The following is a 19,091-nucleotide window of genomic DNA, read 5'->3' on the forward strand; positions in this document are numbered from 1 at the left end:
GAGGAACAGTGACTGGTCCATCTTTGAGTCACTGTCACAGCTCAACACTGCCTTCCTGTTGTTCTCCGTTCCCTCCAGTTCTGTCTCCACCGTCTCCTCTGAGGCGTTGTCTGTAGCCTCAGCTTCGTCCATTTTGCTCCCTTTTTCATCGCCTTCTTCAGTTTCCTGCTACGCATTTTCCGCACAGCGAGGATCCTTTCCTCATTCGCCCTTGTGAAGAACAAGTCATCCAGGACTTTACGTTCATCCTTTCTCTTCTTCTCTGTCGCCTCCCAGCTCAGGTTCTTCTGAGCCAGGGTTTCCTTCTCCTCCTCTACCGCCTTTAACTTTTTCTCCATCACCTTGAACTTGGTCTCCCAGCTCTGGTCAGCCTTTTCTTTGGAGACCTTTTCCTCCTGCTCTGTCCTGTCGTCTTTCAGGTCTTGGACCTCCTTCTCCAAGTCCTTGTTTTTCAGCTCCAGACGCGTCTTTTTGTTCATGGACTGCTCTAGCTGGATCTCCACCTTTTCTAGCTCAGTCTCCGAGCTCACATTCTGTTCGTCCAGGACTTTTGGGAACTTGTCCTTCTGCTGTCCCATCTTGTCCTTCAACGCTTGGAATTCTTTCTCGAAGTTGCTGTTGTTTCTGACCATGAGACTTATCTTCATCGACATCTGTTCCAGCTCAGGCTCCCAGCTCGGGTCTTTGTCAGCCAGTTTCTGGGAGAACCTTTCCTCCTGTTCTTTTAACTGGACAATCAACTGTTTCACCATCTTCTGTGAGCTCAGGTGTTTTTCAGCCAGTTCTTCTTTCTTTTGCTCCACCTCTTTCAATTTCATCTCCATCTTTGAGAGCTTTTCCACCAGCTCTCTCTTCTCGTCATCCAACTGACTGACTTGCTTCTTAATCATTTGGACCTCGGACTCTGTGCTCTGTTTTAGAGCCAGATCTCCAGTGTCAAACTGCGCTTGGGGCTTTTTGCCGACTTGCTTCTTAATCATTTGGACCTCAGACTCTGTGCTCTGTTTTAGAGCCAGATCTCTAGTGTCAAACTGCGCTTGGGGCTTTTTGTCAAACCCTGAGTCCTTGTAACTCAGCGCTGCCTCCAGACTTTTCACCTTGTCCATTTCTTTGCGCATCTTGTGGGCAAAAGTCTTCTTCTCGCAATCATATGCCAAGCATAACTCAACCCAGCCGTATATCTTGCCATTTCTGCAGTGGAGCTTCTTCAGGGATTCTTCCACGGTATCTTCATGGTCATATGGCTTGGGATCTGTGCCTTGTTTTAGAGCCAGATCTTCAGTGTCAAACTGCCCTTGGGGCTTTTTGCCAAACCCTGAGTCCCTGTAACTCAGCGCTGCCTCCAGACTTTTCACCTTGTCCATTTCTTTGCGCATCTTGTGGGCAAAAGTCTTCTTCTCGCAATCATATGCATTGCGGAAATCAGCCAAGCCGTATATCTTGCCATTTCTGCACTGGATCTTGTTCAGGCATTCATCCACGGCATGTTCATGGTCGTATGGCTCGGGATCACCCCTGTTTTTTGAATAGTTTCTCCTATCCATTGCACAGTCTGTAGACTTGTGTTGGGGTGAAGATGTCTGTTGGAGACTGTAAAGGTTTTCTGATCAAACTGAATGTGTCTGTTGGAGACTGTAAAGGTTTTCTGATCAAACTGAATGTGTCTGTTGGAGACTGTAAAGGTTTTCTGATCAAACTGAATGTGTCTGTTGGAGACTGTAAAGGTTTTCTGATCAAACTGAATGTGTCTGTTGGAGACTGTAAAGGTTTTCTGATCAAACTGAATGTGTCTGTTGGAGACTGTAAAGGTTTTCTGATCAAACTGAATGTGTCTGTTGCTCATCGGTCTGTTAAGAAGAGTGAATTCAGTTCTGAGAGACTTCTACTTGCAAACTCTTAGAACCCCAAGACCAAAGCCGGTGTGATGTCACAGTTTGGTTTTGCTCTTGGTTCTGGAACGTCCTCCAATCTCAAATGTCATTCTCCCAGCATGCTTAGCGGCAGCAAAACAAAAGATGAGGGGGAGTTCCGCAATTTAAAAAATAACAACAAAATAAATGTTGTGATGCTATTAGACAAAACGTATTAAATGAATGCATCCTTTATGGCTGGCAGGATTTTAGGACTTTCGTTACTTTCTTTAAAGGTGGGGTAGGTAATTTTGGAGAAACCAGCTCGAGTGCGCTAGAATTTGAAAATACACAACCGGAAAAAATCTGCCAGAAAAACTATTCATTTTCATTTATTTCCTTTATGTTGTTTTGAATTAATGGTAACAAGCCGGTTTGATAGCACACATGTCTTTTCTATACGTGGTTTTATTTTTGTAAATGTATAAATAGTGCACTTTTTGTGTGTGTGTTTCTATTTAACTACATTTAAAAAAACTCCCTCTGGAGGGAACTTTGAGATGTTTGCCTTTGCAGACCATTAACTTGCACAAAACCTATATAACACACTACAGGGAAGGGTACAGAAATGATTAAAGCAACAAAAATACAAAACTAAATTAAATCAGTAGAAAGAAATCACCACAAACACTTCTTTAAAGTTAAAGTGAATAATGTGTATATTGTAAGAGATTTTCTTCAAAGATAGGCACATTCAAACGTTACTTGACCTTGTTTTTGCCCATAGTAGCTTTTTATATTGCATATAGATTTATTCCCTCACGTATTGTCCCTCCATCCCTCTCTCATCCCTCCATCCCTCTCTCATCCCTCCATCCCTCTCTCATCCCTCCTTTTCTCTCTCTCATCCCTCCTTTTCTCTCTCTCATCCCTCCATCCCTCTCTCATCCCTCCATCCCTCTCTCATCCCTCCTTTTCTCTCTCTCATCCCTCCTTTTCCCTCTCTCATCCCTCCTTTGCTCTCCAGGTTTGGTTCAGAGAGGGGATCTATCACCTGAATCCTGAGGGCTCAGTGTGGGAGGAGGTGTCTCTCCCTGGGGAGGTGATCCAGATCAGCTGTGGCCCCGGGGATCTGGTGTGGGCGGTGCTGTGGGAGGGCCAGCTCCTCGTCAGGGAGGGCGTCAGCAGAGACTGCCCCAAAGGTACACCGGCTCACTGGTGGGAAGAGGTTCAAGGTTCAAGGCTTTTATTGTCATATGTACATAGCTACAGTGTAGTTATGACAATGAAATGCTTAGGTCACAGGCTCCTCCAACAGTGCAACACAATAAAACAGATAATAGTGCAAGTAAATACAAATAAAATATAATATAATAGGAATTGTGCAGAATAGTCTATATACAAGTAATTGGAATATTGATATATATAAGTTTTGTATGTTGTTGTGTTGAACATATATATACTTATATTAATATGTTTCTCTTGTCAGGATCCTCCTGGGTCACGGTGGATTCTCCCAGTCCTGATGTGGGAGCCACACATGTCGCTGTGGGAGTCAACGTTGTTTGGGCTTTGACCAAGGATAACAAAGTGAGAAAAATCTCTAGTAAACATCATAAAAGGCACACAACAACATGATTGGATTATTGCATCACACAAATACCTGCTTCCTTTCATTCATTCAATTAAGTATGTTTCTTATTACCATTATCCAATATCTGTTACTTGCATATTAGTATATTTTCCTACATTTTAGTACCGTTTATATGAGTCGTGTTATGATGGCTCTGTATCTCAGAGGCAAATAGACTGTGACTTGAACACTTACATTTATTTGGAATCTATCAATTTTCTCTGGCGTCATTAGATAGTCATGTACAGAGTTAAATAATCCTGTTAAACAGAATTATAGCCCAACAGGGAATACAAATATAGTGTATCTAAAAAGCTTTAATTAGATCTGACAGAGTGATTTCAATGGCACAATATGCCCCTTAGGAAAACTGCAGTAGCAAAGAGGAACAAGACTTCTAGACTGATATTAACCATTGCTATATTTAAGCAGATGTGGGTTTCTAGCTAAAAATGTCCCCGCTCTCCTGCGTTGCCAGGTGTGGTTCAGACGCGGCATTAACTCCCACAACCCCTGTGGCTCGGGCTGGATCAACATGGTGGGAGAAATGATCATGATCAACGTCGGACTCAACGACCAGGTAAATGAAAGCCACGTGACCACACAGCCTGCAGAAAACTGGTGTGTGTGTGTGTGTGTGTGTGTGTGTGTGTGTGTGTGTGTGTGTGTGTGTGTGTGTGTGTGTGTGTGTGTGTGGTGTGTGTGTGTGTGTGTGTGTGTGTGTGTGTGTGTGTGTGTGTGTGTGTGTGTGTGTGTGTGTGTGTGTGTGTGTGTGTGTGTGTGTGTGTGTGTGTGTGTGTGTGTGTGTGTGTGTGTGTGTGTGTGTGTGTGTGTGTGTGTGTGTGTGTGTGTGTGTGTGTGTGTGTGTGTGTGTGTGTGTGTGTGTGTGTGTGTGTGTGTGTGTGTGTGTGTGTGTGTGTGTGTGTGTGTGTGTGTGTGTGTGTGTGTGTGTGTGTGTGTGTGTGTGTGTGTGTGTGTGTGTGTGTGCTGTGTGTGTGTGTGTGTGTGTGTGTCCTTTTGGATTACTTTCTTTTTCCATCACAGATGGGTATGTTTTGGTGAACAGGAGACACAAAAAGCAAAAGGAAACTGAACGTGTTTTTACTGTTTTAATGGCTTATCAAGAGCACAACTGAAACATAATATCTGAAACGATGTAACAACATAATACACTTTTTGGGGATGCAGCTTGGGATGTGAGGAGTGAGGGACACGGCTTAGAACGGACGTGTCGCCTTCTGTCCTGCCAGTGTTGGCACACGCCAACACTGGCGTTAGCGAGGCTGAGTTAACCCTCCCGCTGCCTCCTGGTGCTGCAGAGATTTCATGAAGTGAAGGAGGTTTTCCTGTAGTGTCGATATCGCCACGATTTAAACGCAGACTTTTGTTCCTCCATGTTTCGTTGTTATTGTTTCACTGAGCGGACCCGCACATTTTTTTCAAACACTCCCTTTTTTGGTCCATCTGCGGCGGTAATAGGTTTTGTGCGCTGTGATGATTCGGCTGTACCTTTAGTAATGAATATTACATGTTGTGAGGAAATCTTTCCACCAATAATTCCAATAAGTATTCCAAAATGTATTCACTTCAGGTTTACTAAAGTAACTGTAATCAGATTACTCGTTTTTAAAATGTAACGCGAGCTGAATACAGTTACTTGATTTTTGTATTCTGATTACGTAACACCGTTACATGTATTCCGTTACAACCCAACCCTGTGTGTGTGTGTTTGTGTGTGTGTGTGTGTGTGTGTGTGTGTGTGTGTGTGTGTGTGTGTGTAGGTTTTGGCTATCAGCTCTGAGGATCGGGCGGTGTACTTCAGACAAGGTGTGACCTCTAGTGAGCTGAGTGGGAAAACCTGGAGGGCCATCACTGTCCCCCGAGACGGAGACCGATCCCACTCCAGTGCCAGCGCAAGCTCTCTGCAGAGGTACTGATGTGCAGTGCACACACACACACACACACACACACACACACACACACACACACACACACACACACACACACACACACAACCATACATTTGACAAACATTCCTCAACAGTGCAACATTAACATTTAAATACATTCTGTAAAAGAAGCAAACGCCTTTTAATTTCAGTTTGTAGCACTTTGAAAAGGTTAAAAGTCCTATTTGAAGCTGATGTACTTACAGGTTTCTTGCTGTTCTGAATTTCTATCCTTATGTCTGATTGCACTTATTGTAAGACACTTGTCATCTTCTCCCCCTCGACGTCACAGTGCTGGAATTTATTTCTGTGGTGAGGTGCGCGCTCAGTCAGCAGTGAGCGATGTGGAGTCGGAGAGAGGATCTACAGACGGAGCCGCCGGCCTCGTCACCTCCTCCTCTCCCGAGTCCCTCGTTGATGCCCCCACAGACCAACCTGTCGAGACCCCCAAACCCCACATCCCCAAAGTCACCAGCGACAGCTTCATCTCTGAACTCGTCTCTGACCGAGAACCGGCAAAGACTTCCAGAGAGGAAACTCCCCCTGCTGTTTTGGAGGAGGAACCCCTCGCTCTGGAGGAGGATCTCAAAGACCCCTGTGCAGGTGTAGCTATTCCCCCTCAGGACCCCCAGTGGTGTAACGTGGATCTGGAGGAGGCGCAGATTCAGCAGACTGGAGTTGTGTTGGACTCTGTGGACACCTGCAGCCTGTCGTCAGTGGCCACGTACACTCTGGCCATGGAGGACCCGTACGGGGCAGATGAGCGCCCTCTGTGGGCCTGGGTCAGCGGGGGGGGCTGCAACGTGGACAGTCACTCCCAACTCAACTGGTTCAACTCCATGAACGCCTCATGTGAGTTAAATTAGATCACTTTCTAGTATTAGATTAGACTCTACATATGTATAGCTAAAAGGAAAGTGTACAAAATGATCAATTACTAACCTTGTGATACCTCAAATTCTTGAAGGAAACTTAGTTATGGAGCTAAGGAGGCATGTGAGGAAATACAATGTAACAACATCTGAGCTCCAGAACACACAATAGTGACTCTTCATGTAATGTATTTGCTCCAAAGTCAAGGCTAACACGATTACATTTTATTTCCACATGTGCAGGAAACCAGTGGTTCAGCTGAGGTCCATTTTGTTTCCTTTCCTTTTTTCAGTTATTGATTTTCTTTCTGTCTTCCCCAGCTTTGGTCCAGTCAGTCCAGTCCATGAGTCTGTCCGTCAGCCCGGCACAGACGGCCGCCTGGAGGAGACAAATCTTTGAGCAGCTCAGTGAGAGGACCAAAAGAGAGATGGATAATTTCAGACATTATGAACAAGCCATAGAACAGGTACGCACAGAGGATGTGACCTCAACATCAGGAGCTCTAATACTTGATTTTCCGAATATTTGTTCTTTTTCAAGTCATTATTTCTCTGTCTTTGTGTGGTATTGGACCACCCTCTTTTATTCATCACTAATTATTCCCTCCTCTGTCTGAACGCAGTCGGTGTGGGTGAAGAAGGGAACCATGCAGTGGTGGAGAGACTGGAAGCCTTACAAGTGGATCGACGTTCATTTTGCCCTTGAGCAGTTTTCAGGAGCCGAGGGCAACAAGGACGGCATCCTTTTCATCTACTACAACTTTTATGAGGAGAAAAAGGTGAGAAAGTGTGTGTGTTTTCAGCTTGGTGCTTTGTGGATTAGACTTGTGTCAATACAGCATTGAATACATTCAGCCGCAAAGCATTAATGAGGAAGATATCTTTTTTGATATACTCAAGGTCAACGTCTGCTGTTTCTGTTTTCAATAATGCTTTTCTCTTATCCTTTCTACTTCTATTTACTCTCTGCAGTACCTGCACGCGTTCGTCAACGATGTCACCATCTTGGTCCCCGTGCTGAACGACTCCAAACACTCTTTTGCCATCTACACTCCTGAGCGGACCAAACAGAGGTGGCCAATCAGACTCTCAGCAGCTACAGAGCTGGAGATGCAAGACTGGGTGCGTATGAATACTTACACACAGCAAACCATAACGGTGCATAGTTTACATTGACTGGCCTTCCCATCGGGTCTACTCACTGCTACTGGTTTACATTTGTCGCTGCGAGATTGTATACTTATATTGTTTATTGTTATTCGCATTTCAGAGAGCACTTTTAGTACCACTGTTCTTTTATATTGTTGACTGCGACCTTCTTTCTTTATTGTTTCCAATATCAGGGAGTGCCGTCGTCATTGTGTTGTATTGTTGTCTTGCGCTCCAGTAAAATGACAACAAAGTTATTTTTAACTTCTCATTCGTCTCTCCCTCCCTCTCCGACCCGCTCTGTCTGCCTTCCCCTCTCTACCGACTGAAGCTGGCGTTGTTGAGCGTCTCCTGCTGCGACTCCAGAGGGATCCAGGGTCCTCCCTCCAAACAGGCCGCCTGGTCCATCACCTGCAAAGGAGACATCTTCGTCAGTGAGCCCTCCCCCAGTCTGGAGGCCATGCCTTACCCCACACCCTGCGACCAGATGTAAGAAAACCCACGCATCACTTGTCTATAAACCAGGGGTGTCAAACTCAAATACACAGTGGGCCAAAATAAAAAAATGGGTACTAGTCGAGGGCCGGACTGGTTCAATGTTTATTGCAAAGCTTATTGAAATGAACTTATTGCACATATTAAACCTGGAACTAACAAAGCTTAAATTATTGCCTATAAAAACAACATTAAAAAATAATCAGTTGCATTCATTTCTTATGGCTATATCTGCAGATTTTCTGAGTCATTTCTTATGATTACATTTCTCCACAGGCCAACAACAGCTTCAAAAAAACTATTTCCCTCAAAGAGAAAACCAAACATGCCCTGTTGTCTCAAGAAAGAAAGTGCAGAAGGAAACATCCATTGAACTCAGTTTGCTGCTCTGTGATGCTAGCTCAAGCCAGATACTTGGCATCTCATCTTGGGTGCAAGTTCATCAATGTTTGGGGTCAGGCTCTGAGCTGAGGAGACCCTCAGGATTGAGTGAAGGTGTGCGTGCAATATACCGGCGGGCCAGATCTAATAGGAATTAGAAATGATCCTGCGGGCCGAAATTAAATCCACAAAGGGCCTGATTTGGCCCCCGGGCCTTGAGTTTGACACATGTGCTATAAACTATAGTTATCTAAATTCTTCCACCTTTATGAAGCATCTTTTCCTTATTTGTATTTCCACATGTATATTTTTCAGATGTATATTTTTTAACTCTTTAATGCTATTTTATTTCTATTTCAGAAATATTTTGGGACTGTTTATTTTTTTTTTTATGCTGCTGCAATGCAAACATGTCCCAAATTGGGATCAATAAAGTACTTATCTATCTATCTATCTATCTTTTGTACAGGTTTTGGCGGCAGGTAGGAGGTCACCTCCGTATCGTGGAGTGCAACAGTGTGGGTATAGTGTGGGGGATCGGCTACGACCACACGGCCTGGGTCCACACCGGAGGATACGGAGGCGGCTTCTTCCAGGGCCTGGCCAGCAGCACGGATAACATCTACACACAGTCAGACTCCAAGAGCGTCTACATCTATGAGAACCAGAGGTGGAACCCCGTCACCGGATACACCAACAGGTGAGACTCAAGCTCATACTCTTGCAATCGTTTCTTTGGTAGCTGAATTGTCTCCAACACGGAAATTCCTAGGCATTTCCTATATAGATACCACCATCCAACAGTCAACTTAATATCTTCGAGTTGTGGACAAAACAAGTCATTTTAAGAAGTCATCTTGGGCTACTAGGAAGCAATGATTACCATTTTTGACATTTTATAGACCATAACTACTAATCGATTATTCAGTCAAATATTAAACAATTAAAGTAAATGTTACATGCCGGCTTAATTTAAAGTGTTTGGTTATTTCAGAGGGCTCCCTACAGACCGCTACATGTGGAGTGACTCATCAGGACTTCATGAGTGCACAAAAACAAATATGAAACCCCCCTCCCCTCAGTGGACATGGGTGAGTACACACACACACACGCACACACACACACACAGATTGACCAACAAGTCTTAAATGATCACGGATAAGGTGTGTATCCAGAAATAACGACGTGTTCTTCCATGGTGTTTCACTTCCTGTTTTTGCTGTTATCAGATGTCTGACTGGTCTGTGGACTACAGTGTGTCGGGGGGGGCGGACAGAGACGGCTGGCAGTATGCGGCTGATTTTCCAGCGTAGGTTTCCATATCTCAAAAATCCACCTGCTGTGGCTTTTTTCTTTTTTAAAAACTCTGCAGCCATAACAGATATGACTTAAATGTATTTATTGTTTCCTGCTTGTCCTCTTCCCTATCCATGCAGGTCGTATCATGGCCATAAAACGCTGAAGGACTTTGTGCGTCGCAGGCGATGGGCCAGGTACTATAAAAAGCAACAGTGGTACATTACTCTCAGGATCAGCAGGTGCCAGCGGTCACAGAGGGGCCAGGGCACTTGACATTTGCAGTTTTTGTTTGTGTGCGCGGGCTTTTTTTTTTTTAAAGTCAACAGAGCTTTAGCAGAGGAAGCAGAGAGATTGTGTTGATCTTTGTTCAGTGCAGGAAACTATATTTGATGATTAATCAGTAGAACAAAGGTTAATCACAGTATATATTTCTTATACACATGGAGATCTTTACAATCCTACTCCTTTCCAAGCCTTACAATAAGGCACTCTTAGAACATTAATATGCTGGATGTTGAAAGTCCAATGGAGCAATTATTTAACATTAAAAAAAACGAATACTTATTAAATGTTTAACTACATAACTCACTCTCCTGAATTTATTTTGGAACAAAACAAGGATTTTTTGTGATTTTAGTCAGAAAATGTCCCTTGTCTGTTCATTCAAATCCCATCAACAATGCTTAGAGTCTAACTATATACACACATGCAGAAATTAATGTATTGCTCCAGTGTGGGAGGGTTGTCTTGAACTTTATATTGTCACATGATCAGCACTCTTCCAATCATATTAACACTTGGTTTCACCTTTCAAAATAAGAGCGTACTGTTTTCAATCAATCCCAAAATTCTTTCAACGAACCAAATTCGCTGTATGGGCCTGATAAAAGCACATTAACCTGAATTATTTATGGTTATTTCATTATTTTGCTCGACATCTTACTCAAGCAGCATCTTTAGATTTTGAAATGAAGGGCACCTGTGAGCATTGTGTTTTTCCTCGTGCACAGGAAGTGTAAACTGACGACCACCGGACCGTGGCAGGAGGTTCCTCCCATCTCCCTGAGTGACGTCACCATCCTGCCGTGTGCTGCGCAGATCAGCGTGGACGTGGTTCCTCTGTGGGCGATCAGCAACAAGGGAGACGTGCTCTGCAGACTGGGAGTCTCCACACTGACGCCTGCCGTGAGTCACTCTTACTTTACCAACACAGACAACCCATGAACAGGTTAAACACTGTCTGGTGACTCACCCAGAAACATTTAGAGATATTTTGAATGTCTTACTGAGCAGAACATAATCCATCCTTGCTTTGGAGGTGTTATCCAATCATTCATGTCTTGTATGCAAAAGTGTAGAAGGACATTTTTTTTTGGTCTAATTCCTGTTGATAAGGGTCAATTGACAATGCACAAATACCTCCAGTGTAGCTGCAGCATAAACAACTTTGAAATGTGCCTTGGAGGTAATCATCCTAACATCGTCCGGTTGTCTCTCAGGGATCCTCGTGGCTCCACGTGGGAACCGACCAGTCTTTCAAGTCCATCTCCATCGGAGCTGCCAGCCAGGTCTGGGCCATCGCCAAGGACGGCTCTGCCTTTTACAGAGGATCTGTCTCTGCAGAGAGCCCTGCAGGTCAGAGGGACAAACTGTGATATTCTGCAGAGAAAACACTGGGAATATTGTTCGAGGATAATGTCACATTTTAATTTGAAATATAAGATGTACTTGAAAATTAGACGAGCATTAATTTTAGGAAACAAAACGTGTCAGCTTCAGTGTTTTCTAACTTTTTCTGTATATTTCATATTGTGAACTCTATAGATACTTTATCGATACATATCTTTCTACTGCTACTACATCATATCTAATCTAAACAAAGATGATTTTACCAATATAATATTTTGTGTTTTGTCTCCCTCTGCAGGAGACAGCTGGTACCACATCCCCTCCCCGGCCAAACAGAAGCTGAAGCAGGTGTCTGTCGGCAGGACGTCAGTGTACACTGTAGATGAAAATGGTGAGGCTATTGCATTTGTATTTAGAGCTTACCTTTTAGACAAACATTAATTTAAATATTAACAAGGACTAATGATGTTTTTTGTGTTTCCTGTGCAGGTAACCTGTGGTACCGGCAGGGTGTGACCCCCAGCTACCCTCAGGGATCCTCCTGGGAACACATCTCCAATAACGTACGCAAAGTCTCCGTAGGGCCTCTGGACCAGGTCAGTACCAGGACACATTCTTTTCATATACATATCAAAATGTATGTGTCAACAATTGAATCCACAAAGAAATAACACTTTGGGGTTATAAACAACCCTTGCATTTGTTTATTTGGTGAGTTTTGTTGTTGTGGGGTAGGTGTGGATCATAGCGGACAAGGTGCAGGGCAGCCATGGTCTGAGCTGTGGGACAGTGTGCCATCGGCTGGGAGTCCAACCCATGGAGCCCAAAGGACAGTCCTGGGACTACGGCATCGGGGTGAGGCACTAACTCACTATCTGTTCACAATCCATCATCTGATACACATGCTGGTGTATTCTATACGTGTTTGCAATGTATCAAACACATAATACACCCGCAATGCCCTCGTGGATGAACAGGAAAATAGCATGTATTTGCCCTATAGGTTAATTGTAATTGAATGAAATGTAAAAGTGTCTGTATCTTGTATGTAAAGAAAAATAAATGTATAACAGGCTGGTATTGAACACTGTTGTAAAGCCTTTTTCTGTGCCCAGTGAAAATGTGTACTTGCAACAAACACAAATGCACGCTGCTGATTTCTCTCCCTCTACTCTGGTCCTTTAGGGTGGATGGGACCACATCACAGTGAGGGGGAACTGCATGGAGCCGCCCCGCATCCGTCTGCCCTCTCTGGGGGGCCTGGCCTCTCAGAGCTCCTTCCCCGTGAGCACGGAGGCCAACGGCAATGCTGTAGGATGCTAGACACACTCACACACACACACACACACACACACACACACACACACACACACACACACACACACACACACACACACACACACTAAAAAGTACTTTTAACACTGGAGTAGCAGCACTGCTAATTCAGCTCTAAACTCTGGAGGACAGCCTTCAGTGTTCACGTCCTGCAGTCAGGGTCACGGAAAGTTCTCCGTTTTAGACTTTCAGAATCTCATATGAGCTGAATTTCTCTCCCTTTGCTATCTGTCTTTGCTCACTGACATTGAACTCACTGGTCTTAATGCATTTTGTCCATATTTATTCATCATGTGTATGTAGTTTCTTTGTATAGACTCTATAGAGTACCTCATGTTCAGATGAACTTGGAAAGGTAGGGTTTTAATGATAAAATGAAATGAATGTACTTTAATTAAAGCTACTTGACTGTTAACTGTCTGCCACTGGGCTGGTATTTAATACAACATTTAAAAACATGCTTAATATTATCCTACAGGCAAAAGGTTAACACACTTTCCAATAGACTAAAGCCTGATTACTCTGGAACATAAGAAATCTGATAACGGGATAGAGCAAATAAGGACCTTTTTTTTTCCGATCTGACAGACGGCAGAAAAGCATGACAGTAGAATCTTCTAAAAAGGACTTTTGAAGCCGATTTCTGGGTTTATTGCGTCCAAATGTGTGTGGAACCTGTGTGAAGTTAGGACATCTTTAAAGCAAGGCAAGCTCTCAAACACACACACACACTTTTCTGTGAGCTTTAGTGTTTTATTGGTACTACTGAGGCGCTTACTAATTGTAAAAAAAAAATGGCTTTGTATTGTAACAGGAAATGATAGGGTTTTCCCATTGACTTCTATACATTTACAGTGCTTTTGGAGCCTGTATGTAGCAGCTTTAACAAGACATGCACTGGCTTTATTTACTTGTGGTGGTTGCCTTGTACCAACAGTGAACTGATGTTTTATAAAGCTTTTATTTTTTTAATTTAAAATGTAGTTTTCATGGAGTATGTGCAATGGTTAGCATTATAAATAAGGGAAAAGTGTGGATTACTTGTATACGTTCTGTGGTTAAAAATGCTAAAACTGAACCTTCCTCTTTCTCAGGAGCATGTTTGCATGTCGGCATTTACTTCCTGTCGTTAGTAGAATGACTGAGCGATGAGAAGAAAATATCAAAAACAACTATATTTTTGTTATAAATCTGTAAAATATGAATATTATGTACTTAGTATAGTGCTGCAATGGTAAAATAGTAAGCTGGAATAGTGTTTCTACTTTTGACATGAGCTTTTACTTTAAAAACATTAATAAGTATCCGTTCAGGCTTTAATTTATGTTAACAGCTGTCTAAATTCCTCTGTATCATAATGTATCGTCTAAATATGATGCAGCCTTTGTTGAAATGTTGAAAGTGTACAGAGATCCGTCTGTTTTATCTGTGAATAACTAACATTGCTTTGTGTTACTGTAGCGTGCAACACATCCCTGCTGTTGACATTGTGGAGTACATTTCTCAAGTGTTGTGCATGGTCAAAGTAACAGTCCTTATCTGTCAATAAATAAATGTGTTTATTGATAGCAACTCCCCAAATAGTTTTTCCTGATGTTATTCACTACAATGTCTTGCCTTGGAGACACATGGAGACAAACAATTAGTCAAATAACACACACTTTAAATAGTATCTGTGTGCACACGCTGTGAGAAGACTGTTAGATTGTCGTCATGAGCAAACACAGTTTCTCGCTTCGTTTCAATATTCAGGCCGGCCGCTTGTCTTTCTTCCTGACAGTTGTGACTAGAGGCTACGCTCGGCAGGTTCCTCAACAGAAAAACACACAAGAAGATCACAAGATAACACAAAGGAGAACAAGTTCCTGCCTATAGAAGACGAGAAGTAAAGACACAGAATTGCGAAAACATTCGTTCCTGAGTTCAATAACACATGACTCGTCTTACTCTTCATAACCCACGATCTGCAGTCTTTTTTAGAATGGTCCTTAAATCATTCCTTATTTTTTGCATGAAGGGCACTTTTGTGATGGTCAAGCGTTGGGTTTAATTGTCAGAGAACAGCACCCACTTCCTGCAGAGACCCACTTCTGGTCCCAGGGATATTTGGCCCTAAAGGTCACCACACACACCTCTGGTCTGCAGCCTCTGTTAGCTGCGCTGGCTGAAGCTGTGCATTTGGGTGAGATACTGAGTGAGATCGTCCTCCCCTTCATCCTCCAGGTGCTTCTGGTAGCACTGGAGCAGCTTGGCGGCATTGGCCTCTGAGGAAACCCCCCCTTCAGGCAGGCCGGCCCCCGACATGTCCACCACGATGGTAGTCAGGGCTTTGATGTAGTTCTTCGCCAGGGTCAGAGTCTCGATCTTGGACAGCTTCTTCTCGGTGTTCACGTGAGGGATGGCCTCTCGTAAAGCTTGGAAGGCGTTGTTGAGTTTGTGCATGCGTGTCCTCTCGCGCTCGTTGCTTTCCAGACGCCTCTTGCTGCGCTCCTTGGTGTTGGAGCCGCGGGTCCTGCGCCGCCGCCGCCCCCCGCCCCTCAGAGACCCCCTCCAGGAGCCCCCGATCCGCACCGAGGCCTCCGAGCCCTCCTGCTCACTGGAGCCCGGTTCTGGTTCTGTGTCTGCTTCTATATCTGGCTCAGGGTTGGACCACGTCCTCCTGGAGGGTTTCACTGCCTTCCCTTTGGACTTCATCCTGATTCAGCTTTTTCTCACAAAGTTTATATACAACAGCTTCAACAGGCCTGGAAGAGAAGATGGGAGTGTTACACAGGAGCAGTGGACTGTGGTGAAGTACATGTACTCGAGTAATGTACCTAAGTATAATTTAAAGGTATTTATTTGAGTTGTTTCATTGTATGCTACTTTATGCTTCTACTAGAAAATAAATTGTACTTTTTACTTCACTACAGGTATTTTTCAGCTCTATAGCCATTCTCAGATTCAGATTATTATCTAATACAAAATATAAATAAACTAATAAATCAACATATTATTATAGGGTATTATATCTGGCATTAGTACACAAAGTAATATAAATGTACTAACAATTACTTTTACTGTCGGTACTTTAAGTATAAACTGATTCCATTACTTTTGTTTTTTTTTATTAGGATTTTGAATGCAGTACTTTAAATGTTAACAGTGCTTTTACAATTGCTATTGCTACTTTTACTTGACTTAAATATCTGAGTACTTTTTCCACAATTGCACAAGAGTAAGAACAGTTTAAATACACAAAGGCATCTTAACATGAATTTAAAGTCTTCTCCCAGGCAGCATGTAATCCCCATTTGCTAAATAAGCCTCCCTCTAACTCAAACAGCCCAGCATCCTGTTGTATCTAATCAGCCTGTTGCAGTGTGAAAACGGCATGATGTTGCTCTGTTAATCTAGCCTCTCTTATCCCCACACTCCTGTGATAATACCCATTTCAAGGTTACACTCACAAGAACAGGGAGTCCAACCAGCTCTCGATAATTCACCTCAAATGCTCTTTAACTAACCCATGGGTTTTACTTTTTTTTTTAAACCAATGATTTATAAACACCCTGAAGTTAGGTTGAAGTTTGCTGTACTTAAGGTAGTTTAAAGGGGGTTCACAAGCAAGCTTTAAACCACATCATCAAATATGCTAATGTGTTAAAACTGCCAAAAAAAATTAGATTAAGCTGTTTTACATAGATGTGCACACGATATAAAGGAAGAGACATTTCTACATCAACATCCCTCTCTTTAATTTCCTAACCCAAGTTTAATCTGTGGTTGCTGATATGAGATAAACATGCAAAACTCATTCACTGTAGTAAACTATATTCACAGCAGCCATTAAAGTATCTTAAACAACTTAAATAACTAAATAAAAAAGTCTTACCTTGCACGTTAAACTAACTTTCCTCCTCCTGAGTGTTTAAGGGGAAATCGTCATCATGCAGCCGGTCATTGAATGCACCATCATATAAAGTGAAGAGAGGAGAGAGCAGCAGACACAAACACACTCTCTCACACACACACATGCAGATAACTGTCACATGCGAGCTACCTGGAGCGGACTGATGTACACGTAGCGCTGCTCAGCCAACCAGAGAGCGAACTCACTCTATGCCCCGCCCACATGCTGCTGTCACTGTCACACTGTCATAATACTGCCAACAATATCAGGTCTTAATGACTGCAGTCTCTAAAATTATCCAAAAGAAAATAATATAATGACTCATTGTAGTAAATCCTCATTTTATATTATAACCTACCACTTGGTGTTCCAGTATTTAAATCATTAAATCTACTTAGTCTACATTATAGTAGCAATACTTGAAACATAACATAAGTTAGCCTACAAGTAAAGTATGTAGGATGTCTCTGATCTAATATTACCAGCTCATTATATCACTGTTGTGCCCAAAAATTGAAATAGAAAATTAATATTATTATTATTATCATTAAGTGCAAGTTCCTTAAAACTTGTGTTTATATACAGTATACAAGCACATTTAGCATCATATTAAAACCACATTGGTACAATATTTAACATTTGTACATTACATTATTTGGCCTGGACTAAATAAAGATGATATATTTAATGCTTTTTGCCCTGAGTTTACATGCATGAACACCCCTGTAATAACTGATTTTGGCCATTACCTTGCTATGAATTTCTGCTTTTGGATTCTCTGATTTTCTGAGTTGTTAGTATTGAAAAACACAAAATCTTTGGTTCCTCGTCCGGTCCTCAACTCTGAGCAGTTAACGTAATTTCCATTGTCGCTTATCACCTTCAGCTGCTTCATTTGAATACAGTCCTGCAGGCTATACCTCAATGTACAGAGCCACACTTATCCCTTTGTTGACCAGACAAACTGTTTTAACCACAGACGAATTGTAAAGGGTTACAAGGGTCACAGATACCAAACAAACAAGAAGACAGCATAATAACATAATTAGCTTTTTTTAAATCACCCACTTAGGCCTACGCCTTACCCACTCATATGTGGGATCTGAAGTCTGTTTGACCTGAAAACAATGTTGGCAGTTGGGATTATTGTCCTTTACCTGCTGTGATAACTAAAGACAGAGTGGTGTGTTTGCCATAAAAGTATTTGTTTAGAAGTAGTCTTTTATGACAAAATTGGTTTAATATAGTGGTTTATCTATGGTGGTAGTCAGGATTTCCACCACCTTTCTAAAGTCTCTTAGTCTTATTCAGACATTATTTGTTTTTTAATTTTTTGTAATCTTAGTTTTTGTAGACTAAGATTTACCTGTTATTTAATGCATTAGTAGCCTACTTTAAGTGTGTTTTGAGAGCATGTGCTTTTCTTTTTGTTGTCATAGGTGAGCCTTACTAAGAGTAGGGTAGCTTACATTTGTAGAGATCATAACTCTACTAAAAAGTTATTTTTACTTTACTTAATTCATTAGGTTCAGGAGCCAAACTGAGCCAAGTGTTAGCTAGCAGCTAGCAAGCTTGTTCTTTTATATTCTGTTGTCATAAATTAGCCTCACTTAGAGTAGGTTAGTTTAATGGTACTAATAATATACATTATAATCATGATTTCTAAAGTTCATAACTAGGCTAAACATTTACATTTACCATACATTTTATACCCAATCCATGATGTTCAGGAGCCAAACTGAGGAAAAGCTAAATGTAAGCTAGCAGCTAGCAAGCGCCTCCTTACAAGAAAATGCAGCATCGGTGTAGCAGAGAGAGGCGAGTAAAATATTGAATGAATGAGTTAGGGAAACGTCTTAATGAATCCACATGGTGTTTGTTAAGTTTCTGCCAAAACAGAGAGTATTAATAAATAATCCAGATGTTTTCCCTTTTAATGCTACTATTTTGAAGCTAAGTGGCACGTTAGTTTAAAGGAAAACCTGTAATAGCATGTGTGAACTCTTTTGTAAAGTAACACCAGAAAAAGCTTAAACAGAAATAATTCAAAGAACATAGTAGAAGCCTACAGTTGAGAATAGGACATTACCAAAGAGTATTCTAGGATTTAAGTAAAAAGATAACAGTGTAATTTGGCTTTTAGCAACATTATCATTAATGTGAGAATATCACAAATATGCAACAACAACAAAATTCCAGGTGTGACACTCCCAGCAAGAGCCAAACACTGGTGTCCTTGAACAGCTTGTGTGTGTGTGTGTGTGTGTGTGTGTGTGTGTGTGTGTGTGTGTGTGTGTGTGTGTGTGTGTGTGTGTGTGTGTGTGTGTGTGTGTGTGTGTGTGTGTGTGTGTGTGTGTGTGTGTGTGTGTGTGTGTGTGTCTTTCCTCAGGTACACTGTATCTAATCAACCAAACCTCGCTGATGCTGCCACTGTGGAAACATTATCTTTTACTTTTTAGTTTGTTCAGTTTCTGGCTCCACTGGCCCTCCGGCTTACTCTGTTGATTCAGCCACAGCCGCTGATAAATTCTGAGCTGAATACACTTTAGTAATGAGGCGAGCAAACAGGGCCTCCACAAGCATGACAACAAACTGAATAAATAAACA

At 42.2% G+C, this 19,091-nt stretch overlaps 2 protein-coding genes across 2 annotated transcripts in view; one reads left to right on the plus strand and one right to left on the minus strand.

Moving 5' to 3' along the window:
- The window catches only part of tecpr1a (tectonin beta-propeller repeat containing 1a), a 20,364-nt gene extending 6,203 nt beyond the window's left edge, over nt 1-14,161 (plus strand). The window contains exons 6-24 of the mRNA XM_034119486.1: nt 2,878-3,052; nt 3,340-3,440; nt 3,962-4,063; nt 5,265-5,413; nt 5,725-6,284; nt 6,626-6,771; nt 6,928-7,083; nt 7,277-7,426; nt 7,785-7,942; nt 8,799-9,029; nt 9,324-9,420; nt 9,559-9,638; nt 9,766-9,822; nt 10,639-10,813; nt 11,128-11,263; nt 11,556-11,648; nt 11,747-11,853; nt 11,993-12,112; nt 12,443-14,161. Coding sequence (XP_033975377.1) covers nt 2,878-3,052; nt 3,340-3,440; nt 3,962-4,063; nt 5,265-5,413; nt 5,725-6,284; nt 6,626-6,771; nt 6,928-7,083; nt 7,277-7,426; nt 7,785-7,942; nt 8,799-9,029; nt 9,324-9,420; nt 9,559-9,638; nt 9,766-9,822; nt 10,639-10,813; nt 11,128-11,263; nt 11,556-11,648; nt 11,747-11,853; nt 11,993-12,112; nt 12,443-12,580 — 2,931 coding nt within the window. The 3' untranslated portion in view covers nt 12,581-14,161. The remainder of the gene's footprint in view (nt 1-2,877; nt 3,053-3,339; nt 3,441-3,961; nt 4,064-5,264; nt 5,414-5,724; nt 6,285-6,625; nt 6,772-6,927; nt 7,084-7,276; nt 7,427-7,784; nt 7,943-8,798; nt 9,030-9,323; nt 9,421-9,558; nt 9,639-9,765; nt 9,823-10,638; nt 10,814-11,127; nt 11,264-11,555; nt 11,649-11,746; nt 11,854-11,992; nt 12,113-12,442) is intronic.
- Nucleotides 14,133-16,613, minus strand: bhlha15 (basic helix-loop-helix family, member a15). Its single transcript, XM_034119487.1, has 2 exons — nt 16,467-16,613; nt 14,133-15,336 (listed from the first exon to the last, which is right to left on the minus strand). The coding sequence occupies exon 2, from the start codon at nt 15,284-15,286 to the stop codon at nt 14,744-14,746; it is 543 nt and encodes a 180-aa protein (XP_033975378.1). The 5' UTR covers nt 15,287-15,336; nt 16,467-16,613; the 3' UTR covers nt 14,133-14,743.
- Nucleotides 16,614-19,091: the final 2,478 nt, after the last annotated feature.

This window comes from Trematomus bernacchii, unplaced genomic scaffold (assembly GCF_902827165.1).
Source record: "Trematomus bernacchii unplaced genomic scaffold, fTreBer1.1, whole genome shotgun sequence".
Lineage (NCBI taxonomy): Eukaryota > Metazoa > Chordata > Actinopteri > Perciformes > Nototheniidae > Trematomus > Trematomus bernacchii.

What these genes read in the sequence shown, in the direction of transcription:
- bhlha15 (XM_034119487.1), bottom strand. Translation starts at nt 15,286, where the DNA reads ATGAAGTCCAAAGGGAAGGCAGTGAAACCCTCCAGGAGGACGTGGTCC.